A 25,166-nucleotide genomic window follows, 5' to 3' on the forward strand; every position below is an offset into this window, starting at 1 on the left:
CAACGCGGCCAACATTACAGAGCAACATCAGCCAGAATATGAATGTGAATTTCCTTCCTTCATTTCTCCCAACATGACAGCTGTTAATAGGCACCTCTGCTCACAGCCCTAGACTGTGTGGGGTGTTCCCGAGAGCACAATGACTTCCAAATCTGCCAGCATAATCCCCACAGTTCACTGCTCTGGAACGCATTTCAGCACAGCAGCAAGTTCCATTCCAGTAGCCTTTCCCCAAGAGGGCTGAAGAAGGGTCTCTCTTACTGTGAATCAGACTGCTCCTAGAGGGGATTCATCAGGCGGCAAAGCACTTCTCACGGGAAGCAACGCGCACAAGACAGTATTTTAATTTTGCATGCACAAACAATACTCCTCTGCCCTTATTAAGGATAATCCTGTAGCATTATCTAGAATGAGAAACTCTTGGTAAAGCCAATCATAATACTAATAGGCATCTTCCAGGAGACTTCTCAACTGGGCACAGAGTTGTGGGAATCATGCCATGGTGAGAGAGTTATGAGAAAGGCAGATATCAGAATTACAAAGCCCCAGGGAAAGAGTCGGAGCTGGATAACGATTTGCTCATCTTCCATGCACAATAAACTGCAAGCGAGATATGTTTCCAGCTCTACAGACTCTCTGACTTTTCCCTTTATTTAAACCCCCATGCATTTTCCCCTATGGCTCTTCTCAAATGCTATAAAACTAAACAGGTCACCAGCATGGATGAGTCTGACCCATAGAAAGGTGAACGTCAGCAGCCATGGTTCATCCATGGACAGCCGGGATGGACAGACCCTTAGCTATTAGCGCCATGACGTACCTGGTGCTATGTATCCAGCAGCAGCGGCTGCCCCAACAAATGCCCCTCGTGTTAAAGCGCCTCGTCCTCTGCCTCGAGCAGCCTGGACTGCTGCTGACACAGCTGTATTTACAACTCCTTTAGTCTGTGCAGAATAATAAAAATGGCATGATTCAGAACAGGATACATGAGGCAATCCATGTTAAACACATCGAATGCTATATTCAACCCGCTAGGCTTGTTAAAGGCAACACACTCACTCATTCCATTCTGAAGCGTAGCTGTGCAGAATTGGGGACTGTGGCACAGACCTATATGTGAGCTCACAAGTTCTCTCAATTTATAGAATCCCCTTCCCTGGACAGAACGGAGCATTGGCAGCTGCCAACAGGCATCTTTGTTTCATTCAAACACCACAGTGAGCTATGAGCTATCTTTTTGTCATGGGTGCGATGTGACTCTGATCACTGATAGGGCACCAATGTGCTACTACACTCTGCTACTGATCTCCATCTTGCTTGCCTGTGGGGAGCTGCAGGGACGTGGGGTCACTGCTGCAAAGCTGGATTTGTTACATCATCAGAAATCCTTGACACTTTTGGAGAGAGTGAAGTGCCCGGGAGAGAAGGGGAGGATATTGACCATTTCTCCCCACCTCTCCTCTCCGGCTTGCTGGCTGTTTAAACTGCTGTGCAGCCCACCTTTGCCCTGCCCCATGAAGTGCTGAGCTAAGAGCTGGGACGGGGAGCATTGGCATTTTTATTATAATATTTCTCTGTAACATATCAAGAGTGAAATCCCAGACTTATTAACTTCAAGAGGACCAGGATTCTACCCCAAATGAAGCAAGAAAGCCTGGACAAGAATTTTCAAAAATACAAACTTATCTTTATTCTCCTAAAGTCACACTTAGGGCTTGTCTACACAACGTTTAGTTCACGGCAAGCTGGGCTGTGAATCTCCCCCGCACCAGCTTGCCATGCACTAAGTGTCCGTGTGGACCCTGCTCATGCACATTAAACAGCTAATACACTCTGATCTGGTCCCATTTCAAAAAGGACTAGGCTAACCTTGTGAGAGAGTTAGTCTGTGTCCAGGGCAGATTCCCACCTCAGCTTGCCACTAACAGTGTAGATGAGCCCTTAGGCATCATTAAACTGGGTTGCCAGATTTTCAGAAGTATTGGCCACTCAGCTCCCGTAGGTTGGGTTGACAGCTGTCAGATGACTGGCACATTTCAAAGTTTGGCCACTGATTTTGACTCCTACTTTTTAGGAATCTTGGCTGCTTTGTTAGACAGGAATTAAACTTGAAACACGGTAACCCTTCCTTTGGGCTAGTATGTGCAGTATCCATTCAATCGGATAGATCTTTTCCTCTGTCCTCACATGGAGACAGATTTCCATAGAATCACAGGACCTGGAAGTGACCTCGAGAGGTCATCCGCTCCAGTACCCTGCACTCATCCCTGACAGGTGTTTGTCTAACCTGCTCTTACAAATCTCTAGTGCTGGAGATTCCACAATCTCCCTAAATACTGGAATTAATTACTTTACTACCCTGACAGGACATTTTTCCTAATGTCCAACCTAAACTGCCCTTGCTGCAATTGAAGCCCAGTGCTTCTTGTCATATCCTCACAGGTTAAGGAGAATGATTTTTCTCCATCCACCTTGTAACAACCTTTTATGTACCTGATGTAATGGGCCATTTTCATGCCTGGCTATTAGGATCCTATCCGTTTTAAATGCTGTCTCTAGTGTTAAGAATACATCCTTCCTAGTTCATTTTTATTTTCTGGCCCCACCGTAAGATCTATTTCCCTCTTACATGTCTGAATAAATCCTTTGCCTTCTCTTTTCATTTTGTTATAATCTTATTCCTTAATTACCTTCTGGCTCCATCTACTTATTCTACTCAGTAAACGCCATTTCTTAATTTTTTCTTCTCAAAGCGCACAATAGCTACAGTTGTGTAGACAGCTCTGTTGGTCTAACCATAGACTGTGCTGGCCAAACCTCCTTTAGAAACTCTGATTTTTCCTTCTTTTTAAATAAAGGGAGACTGTCTGCATGTGTGCATCAAACCGCATTGTTTCCCAAGCATAGTCAGCAGCTGCAAGCTAACTGGCAACCTCATGCAGCAGATCAGAGAGCTTTAGAAGACTATTGACATAGTTTATTGCGAAGAAATGAGAACAGAATATGACTAAAAATCAGAGTGCCTCGATCTCAGATCATTCTCAGATCTTAACTGCCATCTGTGTGTGGAACAACATTCTTCAGGAATTGGATTTTAAAATAATCATGGAAGCTGAAGAACTTCCATGATGCAGGAACTGGAGGTCTTGGGGCATCCAGGAGAATTACTATAAACATAATTGTTAGATACAGAATTTAACGAATACAAGTGGCTGGTAATTTCTTTGAATATATTTTATGCTGTAGCAGGATGGAACAAAATTGATTTTTGCAAAGACTGGAAAAGAAACCTAATTCTAGTTAATCTGCACAATGCAGATCAAAGCTGTAACTGTCAGGACTTTTTCTGTGTGTGATTTTCTGGAAGAAGTACACTGATAATCAGCTTCAGTTGTGTTCAGTGTTAATGGTATAGAATGGAGAGATCACGGTGGCTCTCAGGAACCATTTTAATGATTATTATTAGAATCTAATGTAAAAAGAAGTCTGAAGTGAAGTTTTTAGTAAACAAATCCTCCCCATCCAATGAAATGTTGCATTTGAAAAGGGATACCCCTCAAATAGTTTAGGCTCAAAATTCAACTTCATTTAGAAGCTAGAGATTGTGTCTATCACCAGACTATAAACAAGGTATTCTTTAAGTCTACTTCTATTACTATCAGAGAGGTAGTGCAGTCTAGTGGGTATTGCACTGGAGTTGAACTCAGGGGACCTGGGCTCTATAACTGACTCCAGCACTGACCGGCTGTGTGACCTTGGGCAAAGTCACTTCCCCTCTCTCTGTCGTCTCTATGTAAGATAGTAAGCACTTTGGGGCATAGACTGTTCTGTCTCTTCGTACAGCTCTAACACATTGAGGCCCTCACATCAGCTCAGGCCTCTCAGTGCGATTAACAAATTACTAACAACAACAGAGTAATAAAAACAAAGGACAATGCTTCCAATAGACCTGCTGAAAAACAACAGACTGAAGTCATGTGGTCCCTTTTCAGACGCCATCTCTAATGCTACCCCAGGGCGGTGCTGACATGGAGAATGGCACTAACTATAAAAGGCAATTGGGGATTCTTACCTGAGGGAGAATCTTCTTTTTCTTATTGTTGGCTGCATTAGGCCCAGAAAACAGTTTCTCAAGTGCTGCTAAAGCAGCGCTCGCTTTTGCCACCTTCTTATTTGGACCTGCGCCTCTGAACTTCTGCCCATCTACTTCTACCTGAAGCCAAGAGGTTAATTTAGAGCCAGTACTTTTCCTGGTGGGAACAACTACTCATATTTACAACCAGATCCCAGCTGGAATCATGAGCCGTTGATAAAAAATTTCAACAAGTAAGTCCAGTTATGGGTGAAACTAACTTGTATTTCCTCCAGTGAGTTCAAAGCACTCCACGATCAAGAACTAATTAAACCCAGTAGCTCCATGTGATAGGTAATGATCACTTGAACCACTATGGAAATGGTGGGAAGGGATAGCTCGGTGGTTTGACCATTGACCACTGCTAAACCCAGGGTTGTGAGTTCAATCCTTAAGGGGGCCATTTAGGGAACTGGGGCAAAAATCTGTCTGGGGATTGGTCCTGCTTTGAGCAGGGGGTTGTGACTAGATGACCTCCTGAAGTCCCTTTCAACCCGGATATTCTATGATTCCATGATACTTAAGTTGATTAACAGGACAGAAGTTAGGAATCCCGTATCAACTTGAAACTGAAGGGGCAATTTAAAGAGGTCCAATACATTTACTTGGGATGGAATTTTGCAGGAATTAACTGGGAAGGTTGCTATGAAGTCTTTGGTGGGCAGGACCTTAGCTTTAGATCTCACCCAAAACTATACTTTTAAATGATCCCCAAACCCCACAACTTTTTAGGGGCACCTACAGCTCTAATCAATCAGCTTTGCACCCCCATTATTTTCAAGAACCTGCATTATGGCTACCCTTTGGCTAAAGAAAGCTGCCTTGTACTCTCTAGAGCCCACCAATGCTGATTCCATGTCAGCCCAAGAACCTGCTGCTGCGGAGTAAAATGAGCCAGAGACTGAATCGGCTCCCTCTGTTACATCATTCCTAACCCCTGCTAGGCTGGCAACAAGACGATCAAATCAGGGCACTCGTACAGGGTTGCCAGGACCTGTCCATGACACACACTGGATAGTGGTTTTGGTTACTCAGCTGCCCTCTCCCTATGTCATGGCAGGGATGTGATGTGTTATGGGGCTTTCATAACCAAATCCTCCTCCTTGCTGAATTATCCAGGGCAAGGAGGACATTCCCCTGCCATCCCCACAATCGCCTGGGCCCTGGGAGATATAGGAACCTGAAAAGGTTACCGTCCCTCTTGTGGAAGAGAATGAACGGTAAGGCTCTGGATTAACATTAAATGGCAACAGAAAGCTACCAAGAGGACTGAAGCATTGTTAGCAAAACCACCTGCAGATTTCCGAACACTGCTGCACTCACCTCCATTACAAAGCGCTTATCATGGCTCCCACCTGTCTCAGAGATGAGCTCATACTTAAGACCTCTTCTTTTTTCATTTAGCTCCATCACTGGGTTTTTGCCACTTGCTGTGAGGATAGGGCCCTGAGTTCTTACCTACAGAGACAAGATATATTATAACCGTAACAGCTCTGAATGGCAGACACACATCTACAGCATGTCTGCCTAGAACAGCTGCCCACCTGGAAAATGCCAGTACTAATCATCTTCCTTTTGTGTTTCTGCAACAGCCAGTTCTTCCTGATACATCCGCCTTAGCAGGCTCTCTAGGGATGGACCGGCACCAGAGACACAGCATTGTCAAAGCTTCAGCACAACCTGCTGCACCAGAACAGCAGATATGAAGCCCCTGCCCTCAAGGAAAGCTGAGGGATGAACCATTTAAAAAATAAAATAAAATATTGCCACCCGCTCATACCCAGCACAGCAGGCAGCTAGCGTCTCCATGACCAGTCGCCATCACCTTCACAGCACAGCATGGAGCATCATGCTGCTGGCTGAAGGATAGACCATCTAGGTGTCCAGTTTCTTGAAAGCAGCTCTCTGCTACTGAACAGAAGGGGATTGGCTTTCCCAGCCCTGCACATCTCTATTGCCTGATCTAACCATCCCCATGGCACTCCAGTCTCTGACTGGGGAAGCCACAGAGCGTAGGTCATACATCACAGTAGATATAGCTGTTATCTTGGGCTAGAAATGCAGAAACAAAGAGCCAGTACACCAGGATAGCAGACTTCTTTCTAGTCTGCTGTGCTGGAGGCACCAAAGCAGATACTGAAAAGTGAGAAGAACACAGAAGATTAGGAGAGCCAGGCCAAGATTTTCAGAAGTGTCAAGCACCCAACGCGAGGCACCTGCCCTCTGAAAATAAGGTCCCTTTAAGGCATCTCAATTTAGGCACCCAAAATCCTGAGTCACTTTTGAAAACCTTGGCCCTTGTAAAAAGTTAGAAATGTTTACATGAAAAACAGTTACGATTTGCCTTTAGTTAAAAATGATCTAAATAATTCTAGTTCTTTTTAAAACTGGGTTAAACAGGCTAGTATGATTGTGACGCTGTATGGAATATGGGAGACACTTTATAATATTGTTGATACCAATATTATAAAAGTGCAATGAATCTTACCAGGTATACCATGTAAGGTATCATTGGAAAAGTTATAATTCACTAGATACGGTAATCTTGTTTGCATCACCTTTGAATTGTAAGTTATAGATATGAAGGGTATATCTATATTTCCAAACTTGTGCTGTGCATCTGGGTGACACCCCTAGACAGATTGGCATCAGCACTGCCCAGCCTGCTTGATGGCTCATCAAGGGACATCAGCTGTACACTGAACTCACTGAAAGGGTCAGGGGCTACGGCTTATGACTCAGCAAGGCATGCAGAGGCATGCTTATAGACAGACCTCTAAGGCATCCAGGCCATGTGCTGGGCAGCTTGTGTTTGAAACAAAAGAAATACAAGCTGCATGGCAAAAGACTATAAAAGGTAGCTGCATCTTCTCTAGTTTGTCTTCATTCCTGCTTCTTACCTCTGGAGTAACTGTTCTACAAACTGCAGCTCTGAACAAAAGACTGAATGACCCATCCAAGCTGTGGACATATTCCAGAGGGACTTTCAAGCCAGCAAACTCACCAACACTGCTAAGAACCTGATATATGGATTTTGAAGCCTTTGTTTTTATGTAATTGCTTTACCATTTAACAACTCTTCCAGTCCTTTCTTTTTTCTTTATAATAAACCTTCAGTGTTAGATGCTAAAGGATTGGATGGCACCGTAGGATTTTGGGTAAGATCCAACCTAGTACTGACCTGGCAATGTGGCTGGCCCTTTGGGGTCAGGAGAACATTTTGTAAAGTGAGCAGAATTTTTAAAATAACTTCTCACCTTACTGCACCTAGGTGCCGATTGGGAGTCTGAAACTGGAATGCACTAAGAGGGCTGTGTGATTACCAGCTTCTTAGTAGCCAGGGTGGGGATCAGAAGCACAGTTTGGAGAGTATAACTTCAACGTTACCCAACGGTCTTGGGAGTATCTGCTCTCCTTTTGGCAACCTGCCCTGACCTTGGCATTTCCAGTGAGGGCTACACTAGGCACCTCGTATCAGAGGGGTGGCCGTGTTAGTCTGAATCTGTAAAAAGCAACAGAGGGTCCTGTGGCACCTTTGAGACTAACAGAAGTATTGGGAGCATAAGCTTTTGTGAGTAAGAACCTCACTTCTTCAGATGCAAGGCACCTCGGGTCACAATGATTATTAAGGTTATGCGTTGGTCACAGAAGTCTGGGATTCTGTAATTTTACATGTCCTCCATGACTTCAGCACCGGGGGGGGGGAGGGGGAGAGGGAGGGGCCTCCCACTAGGAGCCCTGGCTGGGAGATCTGGCTCCAGCCCCACACCACAGGGCTCGGGCTTCTGCGATTTATTGTTTATTGCCCACATCCGGTCTGTGACAAAATCTCAGCCTTAGTGATTATGCATTGTCTGGCTCTAAGTTTGAAGTCACATTATCTAAATGGGTTAAGTTATGAAGAAATCCACATTTCAATGTACTGAAAAGTATCTATAGAGCAGGCAGATTACTTAAATTTATATTTATAACAAAAAAAGCACTTACATTTGAAAGGAGCATTATATCTAAAAATAAGGCAAGAATCTATATCTATTTATCTGCACAACCTCCTGAGTGCATCACAAAGATATCAGCTACAGCAATGAAAATTCAAATTAAAGCCTTCGCTTCCATACTTAACACAAACACTCATCTAGAATTCCTGGGGATGAAGAAGAAGAATGGTGGTACAAATGGAGATGGGGAGGGTGAAGAGGATAGAGACTAAGAGTACATCTAGACCCACGGCATGGCTGCAGCTGGCCAGGGACAGTGGACTCAGTTTGTGGGGCTATAAAATTGCAGTGTAGACACTTGGGCCCGGGCTCATTGGGTCTCAGAGCCTGGGCTCCAGCCTGAGCCCAAATATCTACACTGCAGCCAAAGCCCCACAAGCCTGAGTCAACTGACCCGGACTCCGAGTCCGCGGGTTTTTAATCACAGTACAGAGACACCCTAAGAGAGAACTCTGAATTGCTTGGTTTGTCAGCTCCTGACAACTATGTAAATATTGGAAATGGTTTAAGAAAATATTTAATAACATACTGCAGACCCCTTGCAACTGGACTCTTAGAAACACTCAGCACAGACTGGTCAAGTTAAGGTATTTGGTCCTTCAGGGAATACTACATTTCCCACAAATTCAGTGGGAAAACAGAAGCAGAATTTGCTCTTTAGAGTTCCTTAATTAAGCTCCAAGTCCCAAAATTAAGCTAGCATAACTCTAGACTGTAGCATTTTTCTAGTCCATTCATAAATACACATTTAAAGGCATGATAATGCCTTTCACATTATTTAAATACATCCCTCTTCATTGTGCTACTTTTCTGTACTTCTATCAATGTATAGGTACTTTTAATATAAAAACAGCTCTAAACAATGAATTATGTTTCTATAAAATAGAAAAACATTACACTTGTTACTTATTTGTCTTACAAGTGTGCCAAGATTGAGGCCTCAGCGTGCTAGGTGTACAGGAAGACTGTCTTACCCTGAAGACTTACAGTCTAAATAGGACGAGAGAGAGAGAAAGAATGATCCTCACTTTACAGCTCAGGAACAGACACACAGAGAGATGGAAGGGATTTGCCCATGGTCTCACTGGCAGTCTGTGGCAGAGATGGGAATTGAAACCAGATCTCTTGATTCCCAATCCAGTGCCTTAACTACACAAGGCCATTGGCCTCATGGAAAGCTCTGTTACTGTGCGTTTTTCATTGAATACCCACCTCTAAGGTAGAGGAGGTGTCAATTGTAGAATTTCCAGTATTATTGCTTGAGTTTGAAGAGACAGTCTCGTTTTTGCCTTCGGTATCTGATTTTTCATCAGAGCTCATGCACTCAATATCTGCATCAAAGCCAGTTGGGTAGCCCATTGCTTGTAATACCTACACCAAACGACATTAAATGAGATGTAAAACCAGTTTGGAAGCGAATGCAAGGCTGATTATTCAGCAGTAAAAAGGCCACACACACTTCAGGAGGTAACTCACTTTGAAGTTCATTTTTCACCAAGTTAAATACAGTAAAAAATCAAGTACTAATGGGAAAAAGGGCCCTAGCCTTCTTAAGCTGCAAAATATAATTGAGAGTTTCCAGTGTCAAATGCACCAGCAGTTCATAAATACCATTTTCCAAACTGAGGCTCCCATGTATAATATGGGATTAAAATTCAACCTATAAAATACAGGATCTGTATGCAAAGTAGTTAACTATTCACAATTCCGGTTAGACCACTTCCACTCTGTAATACTACTTGACAGCATGACCAAGACGTTCTGTTTTGCATCTTAAGTTCCATTGAGCTCAGCATATACAAGTCTGCAGAGCAAGGACAAGGCAGCTCATAGGAACTAAGGCACCAGGCCATCTGCAATATGGGATGCTACACATGTCGCATCAAGCCCAGATGTTAATTGTTCAGTTTCCAAGGTGGCAGCAAATGCAGGGGTTACCATATGCCTGGGTGTTCCCAGACAGGATCTCTTTTTTGTGCCTGCTTTCTTCTCTGTCCAGGCAGGGTTTTCAAACAACAGGCAATGGCCTGGGTTTTTGCAGAGCAGACAAGCTGCAGCTCAGAAAGACTCCCGATAGATCCATTCCCCTGCAAGTCACAGCTGCTGGATCCCGCCCACCCAGGCCCCAACTCTCAGTCTTGGGGAAGGGATCCTGCAGGGAGGTGCTGACAGATGACTGTGGCTACATCCTGGGCTTGTGCCCTGGGTGCTGACTGATGGCTGGGCCCTGCTATTGTGACGGGGAACGACACTGCCCCCCACCTCCAGTGAGTACCCCCGCCACAGGTATGCCCTCCAGCACCCCCGACTGTACTTCCCTCCCCCTGCAGTGTCCACTTTTGGGGAACCTGAAAAACGGTAACCCGAAGCAAATGGTAACATGCAGCCTAAAGAGAAAAATCTTGGCTAGAACGCAGCACTGCTGGAATCTAGGACTGAAAAGGTCTCCCATCTGCAGCTGCTCAAAGAACATCAGCTGACAAACATAACCAAAGACGCACGTCCCTCTCGGTGCTGTAGGGGTGGCCTGAACTGAGGTGTGCATGGCAGTGAAGCAGTAAAGGAGACCCAGGCTAACGGACATGCAAGGGAGTAATTGGCTATTTCATCTGGACATGAATGTGAAGTACATCAAACCTCCTGGGCTGTCACCATGCTGCTCACAACCAGCCACTTTGTAGGAGAGAAGCACAGAACCTGATTTTGTCACTGCCAAACAAACACTTTCCCCAAGGGGTCTCCAGAAGAGATGGGGTACTCTCCCCCATCATGCACAATGATGCAGCAGGTCAGGCAGTTCTGTGACTGACTCCCTGATCTGCCTATGCAGATGTGTTCAGTGGGCACAAAACGGAGGTGTGAACTGACTCAGAGGCTAACCTGAGGCCCCCCCCGAAAGTTTGGTCTCAAAAGCAAAGCTTGCTGACATGCCCACAGGTACCAAACACTGACCATGGAACCGGGAACAGCATAAGCATTCTCCTCCAATCAAGGGGCACGCAGCTCCAGCCCCCTTTTCCCCGCCCTGAAGGTTGGTAAGGGGTAGGTACCGCAGTCACAGACAGCTCTATTCCTTCCCCCGTTTGGGGGTGCAACACCATCACTTGCCAGTCAAATGCAGCTGCAGGTTTAGAGCTTTAAGTATCTAAACAGTGAACCCTAAAAATGGAAACATCCCAATTTAGTCCTACAATCTCCTGGTGTGTGAGCAAGCAGCGCGTGGACTGCCAGGGAGCAACAGTGCTGGCTCTGCAGGGCCGGCCTGCCAGCTGGTCCTCAGCTTGAAAGAGGGTGGTTCCAAAGCATAGCCGAGGGGGGGGGTAAATTTGGGGAAAATGGGGCTATACGAGGCTCCAGCCAGGAACCGGGAGCCACAGAGGGGCCCTGCAGGAGGAAGGCAGAAATAAGATCCTGCTTCTCAAGGCAGAATTCTTAATGGTATTAAAAAAAAGACAATTATTGGGGCAAAATGCAGGAGAGAGAAGGACAGGATGGGAGGACATATACAAAGCCACATCTCCTGCAGAATGATACATTCTATCAAATACTTTTGGGCGCTCTGAGCATGAAAGCAAAAGGGACAATGGGATTTTCAAACTCCTAAATCAAAGGAAAATGGAAAGTTGCCAGATGAACCTTCTGAAAAGGAAGTTCACTCAAAATACATAAAAGGAAGCACAGATAATGACAGATGGGTTTGTTCTTGCAGCTCTGCGCACTTAGATTTTCGTTTTGTTTTTGCAGTTTACAGACAACTTTTCCTCCCTTCTCAGCAATGCACACAGGGAAGGTCTGGTACAGCAGAGCCTGATCTATCACGAATTTACATGGGGATGACTGTGGTGGCCATTTTTATTTACTAGACACCAACTCAAGTCTCACTGTTTTACCAACTCCAGCTTTCTCCCACAGAGCCTCTGGAAAGGGGAACAATGGGGTATGGCTCAGGCTGCCTCATACCAATGGACCACAACAACAAATTGTGATTCACCATCCTCTATTTACTGTAGCACCCATGATGTGCTAGGTGATTTCCAAACACTCAAGATGGGATGGCTCCCTGCTCCAAGGAGCTCACAACCCAAGGATAGCGACAGACAGGCAGAGGTGAGGGGAATGGGAACAACAGAAGGATGAGCCATCATGCTAGTAACTAACAAGGGGAACCAAAACACAAAACATAGAACCCACTCACACTCACTCATCGACCTCTGGAGGCTTGGACAACTTTGTTCACTTTTCCCCCTCTTACCTGTTCACCATGGGATCTGGAAGTGCCAGAGCATTTTGAAAAGGCCCAAGATAGCAGGTTTGATCCACACTGCCTCTTTAGAGGGTTTACCCATTGATAGTTCTGATCATATCCGTTCTGTGTTTTCCAGGATCCAGGGCTGGAATTATCAACTTAATTCATATTCAGGTCTGCACCTCAAACTTACCTTCACTGCCACATGGAGCTTGGCCGTTTTCTTAGAAGGTCCTGATGCTTCATAGGTCGTACCGTCAACATCTACAGACATGGTGAAGACTGGGGCATGGACGGGACCCGACTGCGACAGAAGCTTATACTGAAGCCCTGGCCTGATTTGGTTCAGTCTCATCAGAGCGTTCATGAGATCGATTGCTTTACTGTCTAGGACTATTATGGGAGAGGGTGGGAAGGAAAAAAAAAAAGATTAACAAAAGAAACTGAGAAGTGAAACATTTTGCATTTCTAAAGTACCATCCATCTGTGTACTTAAGTGCGCTATATAAACATGAATGAATGCCAGCCATCCACTCCCCCAGCGGTTCGTGACCATTACTACTCAATCCCTTTAGAGCTCAGAGCTCTGTACCAATCAGTCAGGTTCTTCCTGGCTGCTACAACTTGATATGAAATTTCATAGGTCATATGGTACTGCGAGTGCTACCTGCAGCCGGATCCCATATGAAACTAGGCACCAGGAGCTACTTGTTCACCGTAATCCAAAAAAACACTCCTGGTTTGCATATACAATACAGGTCATCTGTCAATGGAATCAGCACCTATCTCCTGTCCCAAATGTGGGATGTGAACAATCAGTTCTACATATTGTGAGGTCTTGGTCTGAGGCTGTTTGAGAGACAACTGCCAGACATTACAAATAATATACCTGAACTCTTTGGACAACCTAAGTTTTAATATCACCTGCTGGAGTAATCTGATCAGTGACATGAGTCAGTCAGCCAGTCAGTCAAATGTGTTCAAAGAAATTGAAACCCACCCTAAGCAGAGGAGTTTGAAGTTCTGAGCTCACAGGGATTGAGAACACAAACATTCATTCCAGAGGCTCTTTCACATGCCAGTCCACACCAACACCAACAAGTTTTTGTGTCAGCTCCTACTATAACCAACAATGGCTCCTTGAAGCCTGAACAGATAAAGGCTGCACTTACTTTTCCTCAAGTTGCGCTTCATCTTTTTATTGGGATCTTTATCATCCCCTAATCCATCTTCAAATGGCCTTTTCAGAGCAGAGGAGCCTGCACCTAAAAAGATAGTTCTCCTTGTAATATGGACTTAAATTGATAGTGAAAAACAAGGCAACAATCCCATAGCACCTGTCTGATCAGTCCCATTACTTCGATGTTAACCTTATAATTAACAATCACCTGCAAAGGTCTATATTTAAGAATTTATATTGCTACATAGAAGAAAACATTAGCTTATAACTGGCAGCAGAGGGTCATGTGGGAAGTCCTTAAGTTTCCATTGCTGCCTGCAGAGGTCCACAGAATTGAACTTGGCAACATTAGCCAATCAGATCACATATTCAAACCTCCACTTCCTTACCAGCTCAAATACCAATAGTAAGGCCTACAGATGTTACATGCCTTCTAATCATCATAAATATCTGGAAATCTCTGCAAAAGTTTTCTTAAGTCCAACAGTTGTATTTTAAAAGCTAACATTCTATAGGGGAGCTGAAGTCAGAGATCCACGAAAAACAAAATCAAACACGGACTTTGTATTTCAGCAACCTTCCAGATTTTCTGTAAATGGAGGCAGCTTTGGTTCTTAACACTCAGCGCCACAGAAGTCACTGTCTCTTTAGTCCTGTATTTCATTTACATTATTTTATATCTCACGTGTGCCAGCCCACCAGACTGCAGGGCTGCTAACGTTTTAGACATAAACAGTAGCGTGACCAAAACAAACAAACCTGTCTTCCTCATTTAATCTCATTGTGTTTTTATTGATAAGCTAACTCCAGCTGAAATACACAACAGGTCTATCAGAATACAGTATGTCAATAATTCTCCTGAGCTCAGCATCCATCAGATGGGGAAAAAAGTACCTCTACATCCATCATTTGCCATAATAGAAATAAAGTCCCTGTAATAGACAGTGTCACTGGATCAATGTTCTCACTTTAAAAATAAATGGCTAGGACTGGCCTCACCATTATCAAGTGACAAGAAACGATTATTTCTGTGACAGTGCTCCAACTCCAAAGACATGATCTCTTAATTATAAAATGGCCTGGATTGAGCAAATGGGCTAACAGGATGCATTAATCAGATCCGACTAAAGGAACTATGCTTACATAACCAGTGAAAGGGAAATGCCAAAGAGGGTGGAAAAGGGGAATATTTTTTAAAAATGCTTTGGATTTAATCTTTAATGTGGACTTTAGCAACTTTATGACAGGGAGCAAGTCCTTTGGCTTGTTCCACTCACCTTGATCCGAACTGCCTGTTCTAAAGTCTCCGACATCTAAACCTCTACAGCAATGTTCTTCAGTTAGCGGCATGTGGGCCACATTTGGGTTAGCCTGCTGGGCGTCAGCTGCTCCTGCTAGGGACTCCGCTGTAAGGGCTACCTAGCTCCTGGGCTCCCCCTGCCAGGAGGTCCCTTTCCCTCTTGAGCTGCACAGGGTCCTCCACACCAGCAGGTGCCAGCCCAGGGGAGAGGCGGGTCAGCATGCGGACACCGCAGCTGGGACCAGGTAGGGAGCACAGGAGCCTGGTCAGAGTTGGAGCCAGGTAGTAGGGCCATCCTGCAGCAGGGTCCCCAGCTGGAAGCAAGAGGCAGGGATGGGATAGGCTAGGGGGTGGGGTCACCCCCTGCTCCCTGGGTTTCTCCCAACCTCCTTTTTTCCCAGCTCCCTGCACTGAAGCAGTATTAAGGAGGTGCCAGTCTTTGGCAGCTACTCCCTTCTCCCCACCCTTGGGGAAACACTACTCATTCAGAGACTCAGGATTTTTGGTGAACTGAAATTTGGACAAACAGACTTTACCTGTACATGGCATGATTGTAAAGAGAGGAAAAATAAACCACCGCTAATTGGACTAGCACTCTGTGCTCCAATCAAAAAAAAAAAATCAGCTAACATGCCATCTTCCGCACATGTGCCATAGGCTGCTGACCCCTGCCAGCCAGGCAAAGAACTGACATGCTTTCACTAGAGAGCAAACACTGAAAGAGCCCTCTGGCCCGCCAAGACTTGGGCAATGCCTTATTCGGCCCCCCAGAAAACCTAATTGAATATCACTGCGCTAAGGACCTGTACCATTTTAATTCTGCTTAGAAAATATACTTCACATTCATTTCAGGGTCTAAGAGCAGGTGAGACAGATGGAGCTAGGAGGAAAAACAGGATTGCCTGATGTACTGTTTGGGTATTTGGAATACCACTGGTTCAAACTATGGAAAGCTACTTTCATTTTTTTTAAATAGATAGTCCAGGGTAAAAACTGTAACAATACTGTGCTTAGAGAGTTTTTTTAGGACAATTTTATTTTACTTTACCACCTTCTCTAAGGGATTCTTTGCAGTGAATCTGAGCAGGGACACTGACCTAATATTGCTCATTTTGGCTTGTCTAAAGGCTCTTGCTCCCCTAGCATAAGAGACATGCATTACTTTACTCCCCATGCCCCAAGGAGGACATACATCAGAAGAAAACCACATGCTACACTGCAGCGGTCACATTTTCCACGTTCTTTTGTATGTTCTATTATTTAGTGACTAGAGACCGCTGATAGATTTTCCTCTAATACTATCGTCATTTTTTTTAAAAGCAACATTCTTCTGACACACACAGCACATAACCCAGAATTTCACCAAGCTACATTCCAAAGAGCCAGCTTAGCACCCAGGTTACATCCTGATTGTGTTTTTAAGGACGTTTCCCCAAGAGACAGTCTGCACTTACCTTCTTTGTCAGTAACTGACCAGGGATATTTTTGAAAGGATTTATTGGATGGGAGAGGATCCATTTCGAGCACCTTATAGATCTGACCAAAGGCTGATAGTCTGAGCGCGTGCTAGGGAAGAACAGAAACGAGACATCACTGCCATGCTCTGCCCAGGTGTCTGAACTTCTGATTAAAACTCTAGACACAGCATCAACATCTCTCCTAGGAGCAAGGACTCAAATCTCTATGGAAAGGGTTAATTAGCGAGCAAGAGAGAGAGAGAACAGAAACAGCCATTTCTGGGATACACTGTGTGAATTCACCCCTGTTCAGAGCACCAGCACGGGACCTATGCGCCACAGGTGCTTAAAGTGGGACCTACATGAAGCACAAGCTTTGGGGCCCTCTCAAGGAGAAAATGTCATTCATAATAGAACTCCTATATTCTCAAAACTTTTATTTAATCCTTCCAGTGCAGGGCATGAGAAGGGCTGCCATGATTCTACTGCAAGAAAAGCCATCCTGAGCAAAGGGGTAAACTGAATGCAGGGACTCGGATGTTCTTCAGCAGAAATGACACTTAGGTTCCTGGAAGCAGAGGTTTTCTACCTGAGCACTGTGTGTTATGGCTTCTTTTTGCTGCACTGTCATATAGGACAAAGCGTCTGTTGGCTCCCGCTCACAGGGATCATGCAGGCCAGGGCCCCCTACAAGGGGGAAAATAAGACAGTTCAGAACATGTCAGAAACGCCACCCAAAAGACTGCTGGAGTCAAGTGGAAGTCACAACAGCTAAATTCTACTCTCCGATGAGTGCAGAGCCCCCATCTCTCTCGGTGGGGACTGAAACAGCCTTAGGAACAAGCTAACCCTAAGGTTTTACCCCCTAAACGAGAAGGGTCATTTAAATTGTTGTTGTCCATACTGTACACCTAAGACAGAGGCACCAACGGCTACGAATTTGGCATTGGAGTTTGAAAACCTGGGAGAACTACTGATTTCCAAACACTAATCTATACTAGCCGAGCATCTGGCCCATGGTCTTCTCTCTAATTCCCCAGCAGTCATTCGATTGTGAACACTCCACTCCCAGCAGGCGCTGTAACACCGCAGCATAGAGACGTTACAACTATTAATAGGGCCGGTATATTTTTAGGTTAACCATGGAGCTTCTCAATGTCTTGCTAACAATTCACATGCTAAGCCTTCTGCTTGCTGCTCCTGAGAACAGGCATTTTAAAACATGCAGGAATGGAAAACACGCACATTTCAAAACAGAGGAATGATCAATCTTTGGTGTGTCTGAATTTATTCTGGGCCCTTACCAGGAAGCAGAATTCCAGACGCCAAACACTCCATCACTCGTCTTAAGGCCTCCCCAGCGCCCAAGGGTCTATTACAAGTACCTATAGATTTTTCACATATAAGCTCTAGTGGCTAAAAGACATTAAATTAGAATTAGTACAGGTGCCAGAGCGTGGCTGCAGTTAAACACAAGAAGTCATTTCAATGGGGGTGAGGCGCTGCTCCTAGTGACCCTGAGGTGTTTGTCAACCTGTGGATTTCTACAGTGCGCAGCTTTTCCCAGCAGAAGGGTACCACCAACTCCACTGCGGTGACTTACACTGAGCTCACATTTCCAAGGCTACACCTGCACCAGCTCTGGCAGTGAGACGCTTTTAAAAGTGTCAAATCTCTATGGCAAGGGGTGGATTCCACAGAACACGAGGCCCTGCCGACACTGTGCCCATTGCCATGGTTTCCAGGCACCATACAGAGTTACTGAAATGGACACAAGCTGCCCCTCTCCCTCCTCAGCTCCACAGGCATTGTTTTAAACAAAAGATTGTTTTAATGGGTGTGACGAGGGAAAGAAGCAGGGAGCTGAGTTTCACATGCCCACTCTACAGCCCTCACAAGACACCGTGACCATTTACTGAAGGTCTGACTTTACAAACCTAGTTGCCATCTGACTCCTGTTCCACACTTACCCATCCTTTTAGCGGTGCCCATGTGGGGACTCTGTTGCACAAATCACGCAGAATACGTAGAACAATTACACATGATTTTAGTCCATTTGCCCTGGCCTAAAACAAACAAAATGGTTCCAATACACTTGCTGAAATCCAGCCTTCAATTTTGCTTTTTAAATGTACAGTCCTGGAATAGGTTCTTTAATACGATTACTAATTAGCACTTAATCAGTTTCATGCAAAACAAAAGAAGTTACATAAAAGCAAAATGCTGCGTTTTAGAGAAAGGCAGGCTTAACAGTAAAAAGAAGCATAATGTTAAAATTGCTTTTGTAGCCTCATGACAACTATAGACCAGTTGGCTAGCTACCTAGCGTCGTCGCTTTTACAGAACAGCACTCAGAATTCGAAATTCTAGACTTGCACTCTAGAAGGGCTAGACAGAAATTAAAAAAGGCATTAAAATTAAAAGTGTCTCAAATTAAACCTCATAAGGCTACAATAACAATAAGATAAGAACAAATAGCCAACCTGAAACCATTTGGCGTGCCGCAGAGAGGCCAAGGCCTCCAGGCATTTCTGCCTGTCCAATAAGTCCGGAGGATCTTTCATCGCAACATTATCTACTGGTAAAATGGGATAAAAAGAGACAGATACAATTTGACCAAGGGGTTTCTGTCACAGTACATAAAGAGTGGCAGCATCTCAATGAGCTAATAAGACTCCCAGAAAAAAAATTAATTTTTTTTTAAGTGCACTGTGTTATTTAATTCAAACAAGCCATTAAAAAGGTAGTAAATGTGCACATGTCCAACAGAAGCAAAAGGCATTCACTCCTTATACAAAATCGATGGCCACTGCTACAGACAATCTGGGATCTTATTAAAAATGTAGAACACATTTCAGGGCAGAAAATAGCTATGTAGCACTTTTCCTTCTTTCGTTCCTCCCTCCCGTTTGTGGTTTTATTCCAGGTGCATAAAATCAGCACAGAATTACTAACTGACAGCAACCTTCTCAACAAAGAGAAGATTTTCTTGAAGAAGAAAGTTTGCCTCAGAGGCAGGAAGCATTGAAGAATGATTTAGAGATGCCTTTTGGGAATTTGAAGATGCTTCCAGTTTATCTTTATCAAAGCCACAGCAATTAACAGTGGAGAAGTGTATTTCTCTTCAATATTAACTCTATATAAACAAATTGGAGAAAAACAGAACTTGTGTTAATGTGCACTTTACATTTTGATACACAAGTTCTTTCACTCTGACTGTAGTGTTGTGTGTAACCAGGTAACAAATTAAAGCAGCAAAGAAGTTTTAAAACTTCTAGATCCTGTTAACAATTTCAAGATTGTTTTTCTTTCATAAAAATCTTCTCTTCCCAACAGCAACAGAAGTTGTCTAAACAAACTAAAGTCGGAGTTGAGACGCAGAAGACTGAAATCTTCTGTTAAGTTTTACACTCTCACCCGCCTTTTTTTAAATCCAGCATGTTACCAAGTTCTTCTAGCAATCACATCTCGTTCCATAAAAAATTATTTTTCTCGTTTTTTAAAAGGAACAAATTATTAAAACCCTGATTCTGTAAACCCACAAAGCCCATGCCTAACTTCATTCATGTGATTATACTACCTCATGAATAGAATTACACATGTCTAAGTATCTCTGCAGGATTAAGGGCTAACTTCCTTAGTCAATAGCATTTAACTGACATAACAGCACATACTGGGAACTAACCAACCCATAGTTCAAAATAACCCTTTGAATAAATACACTGACTGTTCTTAGGAATCTATTCTATTGCCCCTCTTGAAATTGGCAGTAATGTAGAAAAATACTGTTTTTCATCATTCATAACAGCTAATTCATATGGGTTTGTACAGAGATAGCCATGTGGGGCTGACTGAAAAACTGAACCCAAACCGGCTTGTAGATGCCTGCCAGGTAAAGCAATATTCAGTAACTAGCAAAACATTTAATTTTACTTAGGAGAAAAAATGGATACCACTGTATACAGGGCATGCGCACACCCACCTGCACCCTTACAGTTAATGTCCCAGCTGCCATTTGTTTTCACAGGTTACGCTGCATGGTACTGCTATTTTAATATCAAAACGGCCTCCCTTCCTATGCTGTTGGCTAGGGAGACAGGTCTAGCAAAGCTGTAGCCATTACATCATGATGGATAAAAGGTAATGAAAAACCAGAGTGTGAAGCTCAACAGAAACAGAGACATCTTGTCTGATAGCTTGTGGGTTTAGTTTGCATCTGTTGGCTGTGCTCCCAGCAAAGGACTGAAGTGCTATATGCTTACTTTCTGACCCTGATGAACTTCGCAGCAGATATTTGCATTGTTTCTTGTTATCCTCATCAACATAATCGCATCGCTAAAATTCATCTCCACTCCTGTCCTCCCAATCAGAGCTGCAAAGTCTTATATGGGATTAGCAGGTATTTGTTTACAAGCACAAAAGGTCACTTTGCATCACATCGCTTTGGAATTTAAGACTTTTACTTTCAAATTTCCTCTTCGTTTACAAGAAGAAAATTGTGTTTTATTGGTTATGAAAGCACAACATGTGTTACAAATCTTTAAATGTTTCTGTAACAAAACCCTTTACTGGGGACAATATAAACATCTGCTTAAAGCTTAAAACAGCTACTGTCAATGAGTGATTAGAATCTTCTTTAGAAGTTAGAAATGGCAAAGGTTGACTGACTGCAAAATTGTTCAATTTTAACAATTAAGGTGAATTTGCAAGTCCATGAAGTCTATTTCCAACTGAGATTGTACAACATTTTGCTAGAGTATGTTACAACTGTTGATGAAACAAACTTAATTTTACCACTAACTTATAAACCAGAACATGGTGTGTATTGTCTGTTACTGTACAGGTGACTAAATAGGCTTCACTGTAACAGCATAAATACAACACCCTACTTTTGCAGTGGCATGTTGATGCTCATTAGAGGTTATTTAAAGAGGCCACAGTCACTAATGCCTTTGAAAATAGTGCATTCGTTACATTAACCCTTGAGTTTCCAGGGCAGCTTTTGCAGATGTTGCAGGCAGTCAACATTTGGGTGCAAGATTCTGTTAAACAGAAAGATGAAGAGAACAGGCAGTGAAGAGGGGTGAGCGACTTGCAGCAGACTCCCTTTTGACATCCTCATTAGAATGGCATGTTTCTTCATGCTCTGCTGGTCAGGAAAGTGAGATCCAATCAAAGTTTTCAAACATGTACGAGGAGCTTTCTTCTTTTCCTTTTTTAGTTCTAAAAAGGACACTCAGCACTGATGAGTTTGTTAAAAAAAAATAAAATAAAAACCAGCCATTAATTCAGAGCCTGCAACACCTACAGAACGAGTCCTTCCATAATCTCCCCTGCCAACATCGTTAGTTTATAGCTACCAGGGCTACTTTCTGGAGAGGAGGCAAATCTGTGGCTTGCTCTGCAGGTCCTTCAAGGGCTCTTGTGGATATCAAGAACATCAGTGATTCTCTCTGCCCACCGAGGTCCTGGGTGTCAGACAGATTATGAAGCAGTTGCTCAGTTACTGAACTCGGTTGTTTTCAGCACCATCCTATTTGGGTGGCCGAAGTTACTTCTTATTTTGAATGTACAGGTTTAGTAACTGCAACTATTTCCAGAGTGGCACTGAGAAAGCCTAGTTCACAGAGATCCTGTTCTTTGGGGGACATGAGTGATATTAAACTTGCCGAGGACATAAATTTCACTCTGACGCAGAATGCACCAGATTCAAACACTTGACCTCCCCATTTAACAAGGAGAAAACAGAGCTTGTACAATGGCTCCAAGGAGATTGCTTGGAAGGAATATTGAAATGCACACACACTGGTCTGGTATTTGTTTTTACTACCAAACAGCAAAAACAAATAGAACAAACAATGCTTAAAATGTAGTAACACTTCTCAAAAAAAAAAAAAGAGGGGGGAGACTAAAGAGAACCCCAGGAATGTTTGTTCTCTGCATTCTGACATCAGGGCATGAAGGTACACGCGACATTCCTACAGAACAAATGGAAGCACTGAAAGAATTCCATTGCACCTAACCTTGCTTATTTGGTTAGAGGATAGATTAGTGACTGTAATCAAACCATACTGCTGGAAATCTTGGTCAGTTTCACCCAGCCTTTCCCTCAGCCTCTTAGCATACTACTAGTCAGCTGCCAACTAAGGAACAAAGAGAAAAGCAGCAGCTGGAATAGAATGGCTCCTCTTACTAGCAAGATGAAAAGCAAATTATGAAGAACTTGAAAAGCTTTTCTATCAGAAAAAAGTAAAGAAAAGCGAGGAATAGTTTTTAAAATGACATATGAAATACACATGTATTTGGCTGGCACTGTCCAGGAGCATCAAAAGAAGAGTTGCAATATTTTCCCTTTATATTAAATTATTTTTCCTGAATCGTTTTTCAACATATTCCCCTTGATATTAGATTTGAAACTTTATTCACTTAGTAAATCTAAAACGGCTCAAAGTGACTAGAAGTGGTTGTAGACTGTTGAAAAATTTTCTCTTTTCCCCCTCTAGCTGGTTACTTAATACAGTAAGAAAAAATGTTTGATTAACTTATGAAGGGGAATATTACAAGTTTTCTTTGTTCAGATAAACTAGGGAGTGAACGTCACAGAAACTGAAGCCAACTACAAAAGAATCTGGACTTCAGAACAAGGTGTGTTAACCAGTTTACAATCATCAGTTTTATGGTAGGGGTGGATCTCACAACAGCTCTTATTACCAGCACTATCACAAATTTGCAGAGACAATCTTTATATTTAAGAGGTGAACTGCAAGGTTTTTGAACAAAGTTTTGAAAAATATTTTAATATCCTAAATCAGTAACAAAACGACAAATATATTAAAACAAGAAAGTGTGAAAATTAATGTCCTCATTCAGCTTAGCAGACGAGTCCCAAATTAATGAAGTCCAGGTTTCTATTCCAGCAGAGGAAGGCACTATCCCCTCCTGAAAGGGATCACACAGGAAGAAACATTTGTGCAAAACTGCATGCACACAGTGATGTTAAAAATACCTTCCCATAAATTTTTGTGCTCAGTCTCACGAGTGTGTATCTGTCGCAATGGAAACAAACCTCAACTCAGCACTTGCCAGGAAGTTGAAGAAAATGTGCAGTAGTCTGCAAATATCTGGCTTTTGTTTTAAAGAAAAACAATTGTGTTTTTGCACAAGAGCCTCATTAGTGATTTGGGAATTCTTGGACATTTTTATTAATGAATCTTTGCTATTCATCTCTATCGCAAGATTCTTGCGCTTCCAACTGCTGCCTAAGTGCTGTATTTCACTTGAAAAATCAATCCTTCCTGCCCTCTCCCCACAAAATGAAGAGAAACTGACCAACATTTCTCAGTGTATTGGTATTTCATGTGGGAAGGGGGAATAAGCAAAGGGACTTGTGGCAAGTCTAGAAATGGGAAAAGAGCAATAGGGAGTTCCCTAGCCCACATGGGCCCAGCTGCCTCAGTTGTCATGACAGAGAGTGGCCAGTTGGTCAAAGGTCTGACATCATCCAGTGGAAAGTTTCTAAGCATAGGTTTGGGAAGCGGAAGCAGAAATTATTGACAAGAAGATTACAATAAAATAAAACACGGCTGCATTCGCTCTGTGTGTTACGCTTGGTTTCTTTCCAATCTCGTAGACGTTAAGAGTCAACGCTTCTTAAGAGTTTCTTGTGGCTAAGTTGCAAGTCCCCAGCAGAGAGGGAAGAATGGATGGGGAAGAATTAGGATGCATAATTTTCCAAATATATTTTTACATTCGGGACAGTAGGTACAACATTAACTTCAGAAGTGAAGTGCAGTATTTTAGCTTTAACTTCAACTGTATCCTAGTTAGGAAGTTCTTACCTTAAAGATAGAAACACACATACACATCAATAATGAGCAAAATCGGTGTGCCAGGAAGAGAGACAGCTTTGTAGGAACTGCATTTTAAGAGAGCAGTTTTATACAATAGGAATAATTTTATGAACCAGTCCAATTTGACTGATTTAATTTAAAAACACGACTGTGCAGGCACTGCTTAATTATTAACTAATAACTAGTTCTGCTTTCTTTCAGACAAGATCTAATTGGTGTCTGAGTCAAGGCTATAATAATGCTGTCTGCACGGCAAATGGAATTTTACATATATTTATGTGAAAATTAAATGGTTGCTGGCTGTTTAAAGAACCATCATTGTAACCGATAGAGGTGAGCCAAGCTAACGATGACACACAGTATACAACAAAAACAAGACCTCACTCCCTAAACTAACCCTGTGCTACACGGTCAGAAAGCCTTTCGGAGAAAATTCTGAGGGAAGCAGGAAAACGACTCTCTCTATATACCTCCGTCCTTCTTCTCCGTTTCCTCACGAATGAGAGGGGATGTAAGTATCACCTTCAGTGTTAGGGTGGGCTCCTTTGTGTTACGAATAATAATAGCGGCCTCATTCACACACTGCTCCACGTGGTACTTCTCTTCTGTAAGTTTCTGAAAGGCATCAAGAAACATTTTCAAAAATCCCCAATCAACCATGGTAAAGGCAGCATCTCCTAAAGAAACATTTGCCCCTTGCAGATGACCCCTGAACTCGCATTGCTACAATACACAGGTTCTGCCAGGTACTGGCCCTCCACCCTCAGCTAAGAGTTGATACGTTGTAAATAATTTTTCACAACATAAATAGCTGTTCACCAGAAAAACGCTAAATGGTGGCAGCATAAATGCACTACAGCATCCCGCTCATTGTGCAGACAGTGATCAGTCATCTTTTGAAGCTGCCCAAGGGTGAATTACTTGCCAGCAATTGTAGGCTCTTACAGGATCTAACTCTTGGCAATGCTGCCTCTAAATGCAAAACCCCTGGCAGTTTACCACC

At 43.3% G+C, this 25,166-nt stretch overlaps 1 protein-coding gene and 1 long non-coding RNA gene across 10 annotated transcripts in view; one reads left to right on the forward strand and one right to left on the reverse strand.

Annotated features, from left to right (window-relative positions):
• Positions 1 to 14,498, forward strand: part of LOC117889519 — a 34,559-nt gene extending 20,061 nt beyond the window's left edge. For 2 of the 6 annotated variants that reach the window (XR_004648503.1, XR_004648500.1), the window contains one exon: positions 12,513 to 14,498. This is a non-coding gene — a long non-coding RNA (uncharacterized LOC117889519). Of the gene's footprint in view, positions 1 to 80; positions 4,327 to 5,251; positions 5,353 to 5,724; positions 7,615 to 12,512 lie in introns of those variants that run through there. The other 4 variants (XR_004648499.1, XR_004648502.1, XR_004648498.1 and 1 more) reach the window with 4 other exon arrangements.
• The window catches only part of STRBP (spermatid perinuclear RNA binding protein), an 89,011-nt gene that overhangs the window by 5,354 nt on the left and 58,491 nt on the right, over positions 1 to 25,166 (reverse strand). The window contains exons 5-16 of one of the 4 annotated variants that reach the window (XM_034793860.1): positions 24,634 to 24,778; positions 18,797 to 18,888; positions 18,284 to 18,379; positions 17,618 to 17,729; positions 16,903 to 17,000; positions 16,311 to 16,422; positions 13,549 to 13,641; positions 12,570 to 12,769; positions 9,343 to 9,501; positions 5,456 to 5,590; positions 4,073 to 4,213; positions 821 to 944 (exon numbers count right to left, since the gene is read on the reverse strand). In XM_034793860.1, coding sequence (XP_034649751.1) covers positions 821 to 944; positions 4,073 to 4,213; positions 5,456 to 5,590; positions 9,343 to 9,501; positions 12,570 to 12,769; positions 13,549 to 13,641; positions 16,311 to 16,422; positions 16,903 to 17,000; positions 17,618 to 17,729; positions 18,284 to 18,379; positions 18,797 to 18,888; positions 24,634 to 24,778 — 1,507 coding nt within the window. Of the gene's footprint in view, positions 1 to 820; positions 945 to 4,072; positions 4,214 to 5,455; positions 5,591 to 9,342; positions 9,502 to 12,569; positions 12,770 to 13,548; positions 13,642 to 16,310; positions 16,423 to 16,902; positions 17,001 to 17,617; positions 17,730 to 18,283; positions 18,380 to 18,796; positions 18,892 to 24,633; positions 24,779 to 25,166 lie in introns of all 4 variants that reach the window. The other 3 variants (XM_034793859.1, XM_034793861.1, XM_034793862.1) reach the window with 3 other exon arrangements.

Source organism: Trachemys scripta, chromosome 17, assembly GCF_013100865.1.
Source record: "Trachemys scripta elegans isolate TJP31775 chromosome 17, CAS_Tse_1.0, whole genome shotgun sequence".
Taxonomy (NCBI): Eukaryota; Metazoa; Chordata; order Testudines; family Emydidae; genus Trachemys; species Trachemys scripta.